Below are 16,260 nucleotides of genomic sequence, written 5' to 3' on the forward strand. Positions count from 1 at the left end.
TTCCTCATGATTTGATTCAGGTTATGCATTTTGGCAGGTTCACAGAAGTAACTTGTGTTCTTCACATTGCACCCCATCAAGTGATACATGTTTTCAATTTATTCCATTACTGTTGATGTTATTTAACCACGATCATTTAATTCAGGTGCCGTCTATCAGGTTTCTCTTCTGTAAAATTACTCTCTTCCCCCTCGTAATCAGTAAGTTTTTTTTTGTTTTTGTTTTTGGTTTTTTTTTTTTGGGTGGTACTTTAAAAAAAACCTATCTTAACCATTTTTTTAAAATTATACTTTAAGTTCTGGGGTACATGTGCACCACGTGCAGGTTTGTTACATAGGTATACATGAACCATGTTGGTTTGCTGCACCCATCAACTAGTCATTTACATTAGGGATTTCTCCTAATGCTACCCCTCCCCCAGCCAATCTAGAACTAGAAATACCATTTGACCCAGCAATCCTTTATAAGGATTATAAATCATGCTACTATAAAGACACATGCACACGTATGTTTATTGCGGCACTATTCACAATAGCAAAGACTTGGAACCAACTCAAATGTCCACAATGATAGACTGGATTAAGAAAATGTGGCACATATACAACATGGAATACTACACAGCCATAAAAAAGGATGAGTTCATGTCCTTTGCAGGGACATGGATGAAGCTGGAAATCATCATTCTCAGCAAACAATCACGAGGACAGAAAACCAAACACTGTGTGTTCTCACTCATAAGTGGCAGTTGAACAATGAGAATACATGGACACTGGGAGGGGAACATCACACACCGGGGCCTATCTTAACCAGTTTTAAGCAGACAGTTCAAGGGCATTCAGTACATTCATATTATTGTGCAACCATCACCGCCATCCATCTCCAGAACTCTTTTCATGTAGCAAAACTAACTATACCCATTAAACAATAACTCCGCATTCTCTCCTTCCCCAGCCCCTGGCAACCACCCTTCTACTTTCGACTTTGTATAACTTTCACCATCCTAAGAGCAAACCAACACCAGAGGGTTCGTTCTCTTTTTGTGGCTGGCTTATTTCCCTTTGCATGATGTCCTCAAGGTCCTGCCATGTTGTAGCATGTGTCAGAATTTCTTTTCTTTTAAAGATTGAATAATATTTCATTGTATATACATACTACATTTTGCTTATCCATTCATCTGCCAATAGACACTTGGGTTGCTAATAGTGAAACATACAGTGTTTTCCCTATTATGAATACTGTTCGTGTGAACATGGATATACAAGTATCTCTTTGAGACCCCTGCTTCCTTTCCTTTCCTTTCCTTTCCTTTCCTTTCCTTTCCTTTCCTTTCCTTTCCTTTCCTTTCCTTTCCTTTCCTTTCCTTTCCTTTCCTTTCCTTTCCTTTCCTTTCTCCTTTCCTTTCCTTTCTCCTTTCCTTTCCTCTCTCCTTTCCTTTCCTCTCTCCTTTCCTTTCTCCTCTCCTTTCCTTTCTCCTCTCCTTTCCTTTCTCCTCTCCTTTCCTTTCTCCTCTCCTTTCCTTTCTCCTCTCCTTTCCTTTCTCCTCTCCTTTCCTTTCTCCTCTCCTTTCCTTTCTCCTCTCCTTTCCTTTCCTTTCCTTTCCTTTCCTTTCCTTTCCTTTCCTTTCCTTTCCTTTCCTTTCCTTTCCTTTCCTTTCCTTTCCTTTTTTTTTTGAGATGGAGTCTCACTGTGTCACCCAGCCTGGAGTGCAATGGCGCAATCTCGGCTCACTGCAACCTCCGCCTCCCAGGTTCAAGCGATTCTCCGCCTCAGCCTCCTGAGAAGCTGGGATTACAGACGCCTGCCACCATGCCCAGCTAATTTTTGTATTTTTAGTAGGGACAGGGTTTCACCATATTGGCCACGCTGGTCTTGAACTCCTGACCTCAGGTGATCCGCCTGCCTTGGCCTCCCGAAGTGCTGGGATTACAGGCATGAGCCACCGCACCCGGCCTCCTGCTTTCAGTTCTTCTATGTATATGCCCAGAACTAGAATTGCTGGATCACATGATAATTCTATTTTAAATTTTCTGAGGTACTGCCATACTGTTTTTCATAGTGACTGTACTATTTTACATTCCCATCAACAGTACACAGCATTCCAATTTCCCCACATTCTCACCAATACTTGCTATTTCTGTTTTTTTTTTTTTTTTTTTTTTTTGAGGGGTGTGGGGGATAGTAGCCATCCTAGTGCTGTGAGGTGGTATCTCATTGTTGTTTCAATTTGCATTTCCCTAATGATTAATGATGTTTAGCATCTCTTCATGTGCTTACTGGCCACTTGTTTGTCTTTGGTAAGATGTTTATTCAAGTCCTTTGCCCATTAAATTTTTAAAAAAATTTAAGTTGATACATAATATTTATATATAGTTATGGGGTACCTGTGATATTGTTACATCCATAGAATATGTAATGATCAAGTAAGGGTATTTAAGATATCCATCATCACAAGTATTTATTATTTTTGTGTTGAGAACATTTCAAGTCCTTACTTATTTTGAAATGTACAATACATAGTTACTAACTATAGTCACTCTACTATTGAACAATAGAAATTATTCCTTCTAACTGCATGTTTGTAATCAGTAACCAACCCCTCTTCACCCTCCTGCCCACATGCTGCTAACTATCATTATGCTAACTACTATGCCCACACTATGCTAACTATCATTCTACTCTCTACCTTCATGAGATAAACCTTTTTAGTTCCCTCATATGAGTGAGTTCATGCAGTGTTTGTCTTTCTGTGTCTGACTTATTTCATTTAGCATAATGACTTTCAGTTCCATCCACATTACTGCAAATGAATGGAGTTGCATATATCTCTTTGATATATTGATTTTCTTTCTTTTTTCTTTTTTCTTTTTTTTTGAGATGGAGTCTAACCTCTTGCCCAGGCTGAAGTGCAGTGGCACGATCTTGGCTCACTGCAACCTCTGCCTCCTGTCTCAGCCTCCCAAGTAGCTATAATCCCAAGTAACTGGATTACAGGCACAGGCCACCACACCTGGCTAATTTTTGTATTTTTAGTAGAGGTGGGGTTTCACCATGTTGGCCAGGCTGGTCTTTAACTCCTGACCTCAAGTGATCCGTCCACCCCGGCCTCCCAAAGTGCTAGGATTAGAGGCATGATCCATTTCACCTGGCCAATTTTCTGTCTCTTGGATAAATACCCAATAATAGGATTGCTGTATCATATGATAGTTCTATTTTTAGTTTTTTTTGAGAAATCTCCAAACTGTTGTCTATAGTGACTGCAATAATTTACATTCCCACCAACAGTATATAAGAGTTCCCTTTTCTCTGCATCCACACTAGTATCTGTTATGTTTTGTCTTTCTGATAATAGCAATTTGATAAGATGATATCTCATTGTAGTTTTAATTTGAATTTCTTGATGATTAGTGATGTTGAGCATTTTTCATATACTTGCTAACCATTTATACGTTGAATGTCTTTTTTTGAGAAATGTCTGTTCAGGTCTTTTGCCCATTTTAAAAACACATAGTTTTTTTTCCTATTGAGTTATTTGGGTACCTTGTATATTCTGGATATTAGTCCTTGTCAGATGGATATTTTGCAAATATTTTCTTCCATCAACCAGGTTGTCTTTTCACTTTGTTGATTGTTTCCTTTGCTATGCTGAAGGTTTTTAGTTTAATATAGTCCTCTTTGTCTATTTTTGTTTTTGTTGCCTGTGCTCTTGGGGCCTTAGTCATAAAATATTTGCCTAGACCAATGTCATGGAGTGTTCTTCCTACATTTTCTTTGGTTCATAGTTTCAGGTCTTACATTTAAGTCTTTAATCTGTCGTGCATTAATTTTTGTATGTGGTGAGAGATAGAGATCTAATTTCATTCTTCTGCATATGAATGTTTAGTTTTTCCAGCACCATTTATTGTAGAGACTGTCCTTTCCCCAATGCATGTTCTTGGTGCCTTTGTTGAAAATCACTTGGCTGTAAATACATGCGTTTATTTCTGGGCTCTCTATTCTTGTCCATTGTTCTGTCTATTTTCATACCAATACCATGCTGTTTTGGTTACTATAGCCTTTAATATATTTTCAAGTCAGGTAATGTATTACTTGCAGTTTTGCTTAGGATTGCTTTGGCTATTTGGATCCCTACAATTTTTTTTTTTTTTTTTCTATTTCTGTGAAAAATGTCATTGGTATTTTGATAGGAATTGTACTGAATCTATAGATTGCTCTTGGTATTATGGTCATTTTAACAACATTAATTTATTCTAATCTGTGAGCATGGCATATATTTCCATTTGTTTGTGTCCTCTTCCATTTCTTTAATGGGTGTTTTATAGTTTTTCCTGTAGAGGTCTTTCACCTCCTTGGTTAAATTTATTCCTAGTTTTTTTTTTTTTTTTTTTTCTGTAGCTATTGTAAATGGGATTGCTTTCTTGACCTTTTTTTTTTTTTTTTTTTTTTTTTTTTTCAGATTGATCGCTGCTAGCATATGGGGACACTGTTGATTTTTGTACGTTGATTTTGTATACTGCAACTTTATTGAACTTGTTTATCAGTTATAAGAGTTTTTTTGTGTAGTGTTTAGGCTTTTCTGATTATAAAATCATGTCACGTGAATGAATGAAAATTTGACTTCCTGTTTTCCAGTTTGGATGTCTTTTATTTCTTTCTCTTGCCTGATTGCCCTGGCTAGGACTTCCCGTACTGTGTTGAATAAGAGTGGTGAAAGTGGGCATCCTTGTTTAGTTCCAATTATTAGAGGAAAGGTTTCCAGTTTTCCCCATTCAGTATGATGTTAGCTGTGGGTCTATCATATATCCTTTGCCCATTTTTGAATCAGGTCGTTTGTGGTGTTTTTGGTTGTTGTTGCACAGGGGGTAGTACTTTGAGACTATGTAAATATCCTCTTCCTTGTTTAACTTTTACCCACTAGTTTTAGCATCTTTTGTTGCTTCCTGGCTGAATTATTACAATTATGGTTACCAAATGGTGATTTTCTAAGTTCATCATTTCTTATTAGTTGGCTTTCATGAAAAATTCTTCCCCTCTCTTGATTTATTCATTCATGAAAAATCCTTCCCCTCTCTTGATTTATTTATTCGTGCATTTATTTATGATTTTATGGATTTATTTCCTGTTTTTGCAGTGGGTGATAATCTGTTACTATTATTTATTTTGATGCCCCAAATGGTTCTAGGTTTGGCTAATGGGATCCCTTTAAAGTTAGCTTCTGTGTCCTAGTAATGTGTGCCTATTATCCTTTGAGCAGTTCTGTACTTACTGGCAGAACAAGATTTTCAGGCTTATCTTGTACCTTTCTTGCCACTGCCCTGGAATCAATCATTTCTCTAAGAAGCCTCGGTGGTTTTTTCTTTTTTCTTTTTTTTAGTGGAGAATGACATTTAGAAAACAAGATCTGGGCACCAAGTGTGCTCCCAGGTCCTGTCAGTGGACAGAGTGAGCGAACACATGCATGTATATATAGACACACATCTATATTTATATATCTGCCCATGTATATTAAACAACTATTAATTCATACCCACACTTCCAATTGCAATCCAACACTAGAGGATTCATTCTCATTTTCTTCCCTTTCATATTTGTAACATTGACAGTGAGAACCTGGGACTTCTAAGATCTGCAATATGTATTACTTATGTGATTAATGCCCCTGTATGTGATCATTCTTCATTTGGCTTCTTCATCCCACCTGGGTTCTGACACCCCAGTGCCAGACTACATGAATGCCTGGTGAATGCCTTTTTCACCCTATGTTGGGCTGCCCATGGCAGGCCCCCTTGCAGATGCCATCATCACCCCCCTTAGTTCTGATACCCTGTGCCAGGTGCCACATGAATGCCCTCCTTGGCCCAGTTGGGCTCTGAAACTTCACACTAGGCCACCACTGCTGCCCCACGTGAGGATGCCATCCTCATCTCACTCAGTCTCTGATGTCCCAAATCTGCTCCGTGACACAAACCTGTCCCATCCTACTCAAGTTTGTCAATCTGTGCTGCCACCTTCCTCCCCCGTGAAGATGCCTATCTTGCTTGGTCTCTATGAGTGGCTTTTAGATTGAATTATTCAGAGCCAAGGATGCTAAAAAATGCTCGACAATGCATCAGATAGTCCCACACAATGAAGGATTGTCCCTCACCAAAGGCCAATAGTATCCTTATTAAGAAGCCCTGACACGAAGGCCTAGAAACAGAAAGGAAATATGGAGGGAAAATATGACTGTGAGTCTCCAACACAGTTTAAGGAAAGACATGAAGTCAGAAATCCAGGTACTAGCAAGCCATTTTAGCATTTGTTCATTCAAGAAGAATGTGTTGATTATTTGCCAAATTTGTTAGCTCCAGGGAATCAGAGATGAATGAACAATGTGCCTGCCTTTAAGGAGAGCACAGCCTAGTCACTGTGGGTAAAATGCTGTATTTCAACAGCTTTCAGAGGCAAGCAGTTGTAAAACATAGTATTATTTTGTATACCAAGAAATAAAAAGCCTTCCAATAGATCTGTAACATGATTTTTATCCCTTAGAGTGTTTGTTTTATGTTTGTTGCTACTTAGGTTGTTTCTAGTTTTTTTTTTTTAGTTTGTTTTTACAACTATAAACAATACAGTAACAACTTAGCTTACACTAGAATGTGGGTGCACAACAGGTATCTTGCCTTTGCCTTCTTGCTCCCTGCCATAGCCCTGGCATCCAGCATAGTGCCTGACTCAGAGTTGACCCTCATGCATATTTTTTGAATAAATGAATGAATGACTATATTTGGGAAGCACTTGTTCAAGTTTGTTTGTGGAATAAACTTCTCAGACATGAAGTTATGCTCTCTCTCCCCAACCATTCCTCTTGAAGTACTTAAGCAAACTTCTACTTATGGAAATCAATACAGGCAGCCCTCTGTATCCATGGGTTTTGCGTCTGTGGATTTAACCAACCATGGGTTGAAAATATTCAGGAAATAATTTTGTGTCTGTATTGAACACGTACACACTTTTAAAATCTTGTCATTATTCCTTAAATAATACAATATAACAGCTATTTATATAGCATTTACATTGTATTAGGTATTATAAGTCATCTAGAGAGGATTTAAAGTATCCAGGAGGATATGCCTAAGTTATATGCAGATACTATGCCATTTCATATGAGAGACTTGAGCATCCATGGATTTTGGTATCTGTGGGAGGTCCTGGAGCCAATCCATGGAAGATATTGAGAGTGTATACGATTATATTCAAAAGAAGGAAGCACAGCAAGAAGCAAATAATTTCTGAAATGAATTTCTCATAAAAGGTTATGAAAAGAGGCACAAAGCAATGGAAAAACAACGCTCCCAACAACTTATTGAAATGTTTCTATGATTATAAAAGTTACACACGCATGCATACACACACAATGAAAATTTGGAAAATGAAGAAAAATATGAAGCTAAAAATAAAAATCATTCATTGTTCTGTAGTTTAGATATAATCATGCTAGTATTTTGGAAAATGTCCTTCCAGAGATATAGATATAGCTATGGATACAGATACACATATAAATTATATATAGTACAACTAGTTGTTTTCCTACTGCCAGACATTTAGGTTACTTCCAATGTTTTGCAATTTAAAAAAATCCTACAACAAATGTTTTTGTACCTAAATCTGTGACTAATTTAATAGCTATTTCCTTGATATATTATTGCACTTAGACTGGGTGAAATAAAGGAAACATTCTTTTTTTTTTTTTTTTTTTTTTGAGATGGAGTTTCACTCTGTTTTGCCCGGGCTGGAGTGCAGTGGTACGATCTCAGCTCACTGCAACCTCCGCCTCCCAGGTCAAGTGATTCTCCTGCCTCAGCCTCACAAGTAGCTGGGACTACAGGCACCCAGAACCATGCCCAGCTAATTTTTGTATTTTTAGAAGACACGGGGTTTCGCTATCTTGGCCAGGCTGGTCTCGAACGCTGACCTCGTGATCCGTCCGCCTCAGCCTCGCAAAGTGCTGGGATTACGGGCATGAACCACCGGGCCCGGCCAAAGGAAACATTCTTAAGGCTACTGGTACATATTTCCAAATTACCTTAGACAAAATGACAAATAAAGACCTAGACTTTAAAAAATACACAAAAATAAAAAACAATTAAATGAATATAAGAATCATGCATTTTTCCTACTCTGAGTACAGTTATCCCTCAGTATTCAAAGGGGGATTGGTTTCAGGATCTTCTGTGGATACCAAAATTCATAGATACTCAAGTCCCTCATATATAAAATGGTGTAGTATTTGCATATTACCTATGCACATCCTCCTGTATACTTTAAATCATCTCTGGATTACTTATAATACCTAATTCAGTGCCTACATCTTATATCATTTCTGTGAATTCAACATAGTACCCAGCATGTGGTAAACTCAAATTTTACTTATTAGAACTCTGTTAATTTATTACCCCCATTTTTTTTTGATCCACATTTGGTTGAATCCACAGATATAGAACCCAGGCACAGAGAGTGCTGGCTGTATACTGATCCTGTCCTTTTTCTTTTCTTTTTGTTATTGTTAAGAAATTCAAGTGCCAATGTTGAAGCTTAAGCACAGGATCTATACCGAGTCTAATTTGGGCACATTTATATTCTCCTTTCCTTAAGACCTAGTTTTCTATTTGTGTTTTTCCAGATAGAATGTATCTGTTGTAAGCCTTCTCAAATTCCTTGGTAAGGAGACATAAAGACACAAATGATGGTAGAACCTTGCTATTTCCATCCACAAGTGCACTTGAATGAAACCTGTGGTCTAGCAGACATAAGTAACCTCGACTACCTAGACTTTCCAGAAGAAAACACGAAGCAACAGTGATTATGGGTAGCATTGTATTATTCTCAGCCTGCACTAAATTGTCACTGTCTTCATCAAAGAGTCTTCCTCCCTTTCAAATCTCCCCCACTCCTTTCTTTTTGGGGCAGATGCAGAATTGAATTCCTAGAAAAATCTAGCAGATTCTGTCTCAATCCTCCCAGTGTTGCCCAAACACGATCTCTTAAAGTTAGGCAACAATGATTACATTTTATAGAACAAATTTTCTGGAATTTTTATGCCCAGGTTGCTGATTTTACTCTGATCTCCGATCTCCTTCTTGGCATTCTTATAGTGTTATAGTCTTATGGATGACATGTCTACATACACACATACCTCTCCTCTGCATACTTCTACCCATCCCCCAACACACAGTTCAACCCTGTGTGGCCGTCGCCGCTCCCCATCCCTCATGTAAATGCTTACGTTCACATGGATAAACACTTCCACTCACCTCAGAAATCCTGGTTCCTGAAGATTATTTCTGAGGTAATTGGATTTAAGGGTAAAGAGGCATCTTTTCTTAGAAAAATGAGAACAGTTGTGGCAAGGGATAAATTGCCCCTTTCCACTCTAGTTCTGAGGCCCATTCATAATCTAGAGTTTGGGTTCCCCCTTCCCCCAATACCCCAAGGCATAGCCATACATTGAGACATTGGCTCACCTTTCAGGAAGAAGTGGGTATGCCAGAACTGAACTGAAGGCGGGGATGACATTAACATCTGTATATCCTTGTCTATGCAAAACATCGCTATAGGTCTTCCAAGTCCTGTTAGTTGATATGTGTAGTTGAAAAACCTGTTTTTTTTTTCCCCTCTTCATAATGTTGAATTTTTGAAACAGGTTTAGACCACACAGGCAGACCTCCACTGACAAATAGGTTAAGATCCAGCAAGTGACTTCATCTGTTGGTTTGAGTTTTCCCACAAAGCACTGTCTTATGAATGTTTGCCCCTGGCTAGTCAACTCAAAGTGCCTGAAAGACTGCACACGTACATTAAAAAACAGTATGAAACAATGCTGCGAATGAGTAAAACAGAAAAGGAATACATTTGAATAAGACTATCTATATAGAGAGAACGCTGAGTTTTTAAAAAGATTTACTTGGAGAAAGGTGAATAGTTAACTGGAGACACTTTATGGAGCTTCTCAAGAGAAGTCTGAACATTCAAAAGTTTTTGACAAGGTTCTTTTATTCCTTTTGATCTATTTTCATTTTGAATATTTAAAGCAACCGAGTCTTTTGTGATGTCCAAATTCACTTCAAAATATACCTTGCATTTTCCTTGATCCAGAAGGATTACTATCCCTATACATATGCTTGCCGAGTATGTTTAACATTTATGTTATTAGTAGTTACGGGTAGTATTAGTTGTATTTGAATTACCAATAAACCCAAAAAAGAGAAATGATGAGGAAGTCAGATTTCTAAAGTTAACTTACCAAAATATAGTAGATAAAGACAAAGAAGAAACATTGAAATGGCTCTGGTGAGTTCTGAAAAAGACTACATAGGAGGTAGTGGGCTAAGTAGATTTTGAGAGGAGAAAGGAGCAGAGGAAGACAGGGTTTGTCCATGATTCCTCTCAGGGGCATAAAGCAGGTGGAGAAATGGCCTTAGATGCTCAGTTCTAGCTGCCATGTGTGCAACTGATGACACATGCCACATTGATGGGATTCACCAAGCCCAGGAGCCCGAAAATGAAACCAACTTTACTTTTCTAATGTTGAACCTAAGATGACCTATTTTGACTAATGTCAGATAAACTTTTTTTCCAGATGTTTTCAAATGTTCTCTGCCCACTCCAGTGATGTTTTAGTCAAATTGAAGTATTAATATCTCTACTTCGGTTTGTTTCATGAATACTATACAGGTACTCTCTTTCCATTCTTTCTCCTACCCCACTGTCCCCTGCACACACTGCCTGATGGAAGGACTTTGTTTTTTGTGATGGACCTTGCATGTGGAGGAAATGAGTCTTATGTGTGTGTGTGTGTGTATGTATGTGTGTGTGTGGTTCATATGTGGAATGGCCTGGAGGGTATACTCTTTTTCTAGTCTTACGTGTTTTTTAGCATGGCTGATGTGGGAGAGATTGGTAGTTTTTTATCAATGTCAGTGTATTTTACAGAAATAGAACTCCTGATTTTTAGTTGGACACATGTTCCCTTTGAATAAAGGTAACAATTGCAGCCAGCTGTGGCAGAAGAAAAGTGTACACTTTCCAGGTGGTATCCTTATTTTTTCATTTTCTTGAGTTAGAATTCAGACATGCCAATGAGCCGTCTTGAACAGGCAGTTGTAAACAAGCACTCTGGGACTGGTGGTTCTGAGAGAGAAGGCCTCCTGGACAGCCTCATGGGACAGAACTACTGTATCTGTCCTAGCCACCCTGGAATGCCTATCCAGTGTGTTTTGTGTGAGATAAATAAATTTAGATTTGCTTAAGCCATTGTAAATTCGGGTCTTTGTTACAGTAGCTGAACTTACATCCTAACTAGCAAGTGGTGGAAGGAGAGGAGGCTAATCAATGTAACAGGATGTTACATATACAAGAAACTTGCTCAATAGATTGCCAAGAAAAGGTCGTGAATAGTGGACAGATGTGGACTACAAGAAGGTTCCCAGAAGCAGCAATATTGTCTCTGTTAATGCTACAGAGATAACCAAGCCTTTAAGGAACATATTAGAAGTATAGCATTCCCATGTAATGCAATACCCAGAAATGCATTGTGGATAAAAACAATTCTTTATCACTGAAACTCAATAAACAACTTAATGTATTCCCTAGAAGAAATGATTAAAACTCCATCCCAGTACTGTTTGGCTGACCTTAAGATCAACTTGATGTTTAGCATCCCATATTTATAGAGTTTAGATTTTAAAGAGGAAGGATTAATGAACATGTTTACTGACTGATTAAAAGAATACATCATAAAGCAGAGAATATTCTTCAGTTGTGGCAAGACAGCAATGTGTCTGTACTTTGCAAGTTGATAGACAGGTTTCAAGGCAAAAAAGTTGGAATCTTAGCTACACAAACAATAAACACCAAAGATACTCATCCAGCTAGATTTCCCGCCTCCCATAGTTCATGGAAATTACCAAGTTTCATTCAGTAAGTGGAGGAGATACAGGGAAACAGAGATTATCCGAATTTCATCATGTCCTTGGGCTCAACAGTAATTCTTAGTCCTTCTGAGCACATTTAGATCATGGGTACATTCTAGAAAGTTACATTCTTCAAAGGTGAAATACATCCTTTGCCTAGAGTCAATGTATTATTTAATCAACTGAAATCATTAAAGCCACCTACATCATGACTGATGTGAGAAGTTTGGCCAATGCCCTGGGATGGATTGGGGATGTGCCCAGCACCCTCCCACTCAGTATGCATCCGGAAGCTCTCCCTTTCTTCCAGCCCAGAGAGAATCTGTGTCTGGGGAGGGGTGGGGAGTCTGTGTTGTCTGGGAAGCACCGGGATGCATATCAATCACTCTGTTTGGTGGGTAGCACAGACACACTGCCCCTTTATCCAATCACTATGCAGGCCCTCCCTGGGCCAGAAAGGAGAACTCTTTACAACACAGATGGTGCTATTAGTTTCAGTAAGAATGTTTGTGAAGTGCTTAATAGTTTACAGAGTCCTCTAGGTTATTTGTTTTTATTTTGCCAGGAACTACACTTAGATGGCAGATTTTGATCCTGGTGTTTGCACTTTCCTTCTAACTGACTAATCAACAAAGATGTGCGGAACTTGTCTCCTGGATCTATGATAAAAATGGGCCTAGAAATGTCCCGAGCTGGGAACTCACTGGTTTTTTTTTACTGGTGATGGCTTCTGATACTACCACCATCCAGAACACCAGGGACCTCTCTTGATCCCACAGACATCTTTTCATGAATATTTCCCTGGACACATTTCCTCCCTACCCAGCTGGTTGTTTAAATTGATCTTTTCATGTTAACATGTTCAGATTTTGGAGAATACACCCAGTATAGGCAGGTCTGTTCATTTTTTTTTTTTTCTTGTTGTTCATTTTATTTAGCTTTAGCTTAGCCCACTTATCAGACAACTGTGTGTTGTTGAAATAGTTCACTTCTCTGTTCTACCTTCACATTACATAACTTCACCAACCTATGGTTTTTGGTTATGGAGGAAGCAAAGTCCTTTTTATCCATTGTGACTAGGTCTCTCACTTAGGACCAAGATAGGCTGTACCTCCAGCAGCCTCTTAAGTCCCTTCAACCTTGCTTTGTAGAAAACAATTCAGGCTTCCAATGGGCACTCTGAACTACTGCTTTTTCTCTGTTACTTAAACGAATTCTGTAGCCCATCTACCTTGACCAATCGCTCATTTTTTTATGGTGTCACTAGTTTGTAACAGTGTCTTCTTTACTCAGGATGCGTGCCTCTCATTGAGTCCACAAATCATCCCCCTGCAAGTCTCTTATCAGTACATCTGCCTGTTCATGCGTATGAGTAAGCTGTTAATCAGCTTTTGTTTAATATTACTATGAACATTTCAACTTCAAGTTAATATTGTAACTAGGCCTCTCCCTTAGGACCAGAACAGGCTGTACCTCCAGCAGCCCCTCAAGTCCCTTTGACCTTCCTTTGTAGAAAACAATTCAGGCTTCCAATGGGCAATCTGAGCTGCTGCTTTTTCTCCGTTACTTAAAAGAATTTTGTAGCCCACCTACCTTGACCAATCCCTTATTACTTCTCTGCACGGAAACTGATAAAAATTTATGTCTACTTCAGAGGCTAGCATCATCCCTGGCATTTTTTTTTTTCTTTTACCTTCCACATTGGTCCCTCTCCCACTCACCAGCCAAAGAAGAGACGACAACAATGCTTCCATTGCTCTGCTTCAGCATGGGCAAGGCAGCTACAGTCAGGACCACATAACTGAGGAAGTTGACCTCCATGCTTTTGCGCACATGGTGAATATCATCATGAAAAAGATTCAAAGAAGTGTTGGTGATGTGGTTGAGAATGAGCATGTCTAGTCCTCCTGCAAGAGATGGCTATATTAAGAAATCATCTGGGGTTGACACCTTTCCCATTCTCCTCCCAAAAGCTCTTTGGTGACCCCAAGGGCAAAGTTCAGAGGAGGAGGGAAGAGAAACAGCCTTACCCATGAGCTTTCCTGCTTGGGCAACAAATTGCTCTGCGAAGGTCATGTCTTCCATGGTGCCAGCAATGTAGTGTGCTGAGGCTGCTCCAAGTTCCAGGCAGTGGGAAACCACCTGCAGTGACAAAGCAGAAATGGCATCAGTCTTAGCTGCAGACTTTTGGGGCATAGTATCTGAAGTAATGGGGGGCTTAAATGAGAGATTGCTCACAGCCCTGTTTAGGTAAGAAACGATAAGTATGTTTGTGTGTGTGTTGCCGAATATAACCCTCATGATCATCGTCCTCTCTCTGAAATATTTTCTGGAACATGGTGGGGTTTAAGTGAATAAATCATCACAGTGCTGGGGTTTAAGTTCATGATTTATGCTCATGGCTTCTGTGAATAGGTATTTCTGAAGGCAATATGAGTGTAGATGCTGGTTACTATGTGGGTAGCTCTAGGTTTGTGAATGTTTGTACATCTTTGGGTTTGTGAGTCTATGAGAGGGCATGTGCCTGGGAGTCTGCATGGGTATGAGGATACGTATTCATGAGCAGGTACTGGGATTTCAGTTTTTGAAAACATCTCTATGTATCTGTAGTTCTATGTGTAAATGTGTGTGACTAGGCATGTCTGTGAGCATATATAGCTCAAGGACTCTGTTGCAGAATATATATCTCTCTTTCTCACACACACACACATGCACACACACACACGAATGAATATTTAAATGCATACTTTTATATTCCTGTGGGTTTTTTGGTGTTTGAATCTATACATGAGAGTACAAAATTAAGCGTGTGTGTGTGTGTGTGTGTGTGCATGTGCATCTGTATATAGATCTGCGATATGCTAGCTTCTGTGTATATGTGAGCATATATAAGAACACATCTGGGCATGTGAGGGTACATGTATCTGCGGGCATGGAACCCTCACCTTCTGTAGAGTTTCTTTTGACCTCGCTGTTACCACCACGTGGGCTCCCATCTTCGCCAGATGATAAGCCATCTCTCTTCCGATCCCTTTGCTGGCCCCTGTGACAATCACTTTCTTTCCTTGGAGCATCTCTGAGGAACCCCAAAAGGAAGTGAGGACCATACCCAAGTTGGCAGCAAAATTCCTTCTCCCTCTCTGGATATAGGCAGGCTTATCTCAATTTGTAACTTAAAGGTTATGAGCCCAGATCAGTTTGTCACAAACTGTGTAAATCACTGTGGGAACAGCCCACGTCTTTCATAAACATGCTCTGAAGTGGGAAGTTTGGGCTGACAGCCTCCCTACTGTCATTTCTAAAAACCTCCATGGAAAGAGATCATAGGATGAGGCCAGAAAAGTCATACATGGTTCAGCTAAAATGCTGGAGTTCCAGACATTTCTGGACTCTTTCAATTTTGCTCAATTGAAAGTATATTTAACAAGGAATCAAAACACATGTGTTCATAGAAATTCCAGGGGTTTTCCCTCACTTCTATGTAGTCATCATCTCCAGAGATTTTTTTTTCTTTGCCTCCCACTTATCAGTCTCTTCATAGAGCCCAATTAGCTGGCTGAGTTGTGAATTTGGGTATTACTCTCATTTTTGTAGAATATTTGAAATTGCTTTCCATTAAGGGTGCCAAATAAAGCATGGCCTATTTGGCAAGATTTTGGCTACACGATTACCCTCCCTACACATTCCCCCCTGCCCACAGCCTGTAGCTGGAGGACACAAAAGTACTGTTTTACCTCAGGGTTCCCTCATTTTCACCAACTTTGAGGATCAAGAACCATCTTGGTCCTCAGGAACACTAAGCACCCCTGTGTTTTTAAAACCTATTCCTCCAAAGTGAGACACATGGGTACTTACCTGGTCTGAATTCCTCATATGCAGAATAGTAGTAGTAGGCCATGAAGAGCCCCAGAATGGGGAGGAGATATTTTTTCATAAAAGCCATCCGACAGGGAGCTGGCCTGAAGACTCCTGTAGGACACACAGAGAGAACCTACAGAGCTTTCTACAACCTCCTAAGCAGGCAGCAGCCTCTGAATTGTGACATCAGGGACGGGGGAGGCTGGAGTAGTCTCAGGCAGTGCTAGCCAATTTCCCTGTCAGAGCAGCGATTGGCTTTGGGTGGGATCCCATTCGTCCCTGGCAGCCTGTGTGGTGGATTTCATAATGGACAATGTTTACTCCATTTCATTGAGCAAGAGGAGACTTCCAGATGGCCAAGCTCATGACTGTACAGGACTGGATTCCTGAGCATCCCTACCCAAGTCCATCTTACTCTTAACACCATTTACACCAGGGATCAATGATCTTTCAA

At 39.5% G+C, this 16,260-nt stretch overlaps 1 protein-coding gene across 2 annotated transcripts in view; it reads right to left on the reverse strand.

The window, feature by feature from the left end:
* Window positions 1–16,260, reverse strand: part of HSD11B1 (hydroxysteroid 11-beta dehydrogenase 1) — a 49,067-nt gene that overhangs the window by 14,277 nt on the left and 18,530 nt on the right. For both annotated transcript variants that reach the window (XM_073011537.1, XM_007988592.3), the window contains exons 2-5: window positions 15,804–15,917; window positions 14,894–15,024; window positions 13,979–14,090; window positions 13,670–13,855 (exon numbers count right to left, since the gene is read on the reverse strand). In XM_073011537.1, coding sequence (XP_072867638.1) covers window positions 13,670–13,855; window positions 13,979–14,090; window positions 14,894–15,024; window positions 15,804–15,891 — 517 coding nt within the window. In that variant the 5' untranslated portion in view covers window positions 15,892–15,917. The remainder of the gene's footprint in view (window positions 1–13,669; window positions 13,856–13,978; window positions 14,091–14,893; window positions 15,025–15,803; window positions 15,918–16,260) is intronic.

Source organism: Chlorocebus sabaeus, chromosome 25 (assembly GCF_047675955.1).
Source record: "Chlorocebus sabaeus isolate Y175 chromosome 25, mChlSab1.0.hap1, whole genome shotgun sequence".
In the NCBI taxonomy this organism is placed as follows: domain Eukaryota; kingdom Metazoa; phylum Chordata; class Mammalia; order Primates; family Cercopithecidae; genus Chlorocebus; species Chlorocebus sabaeus.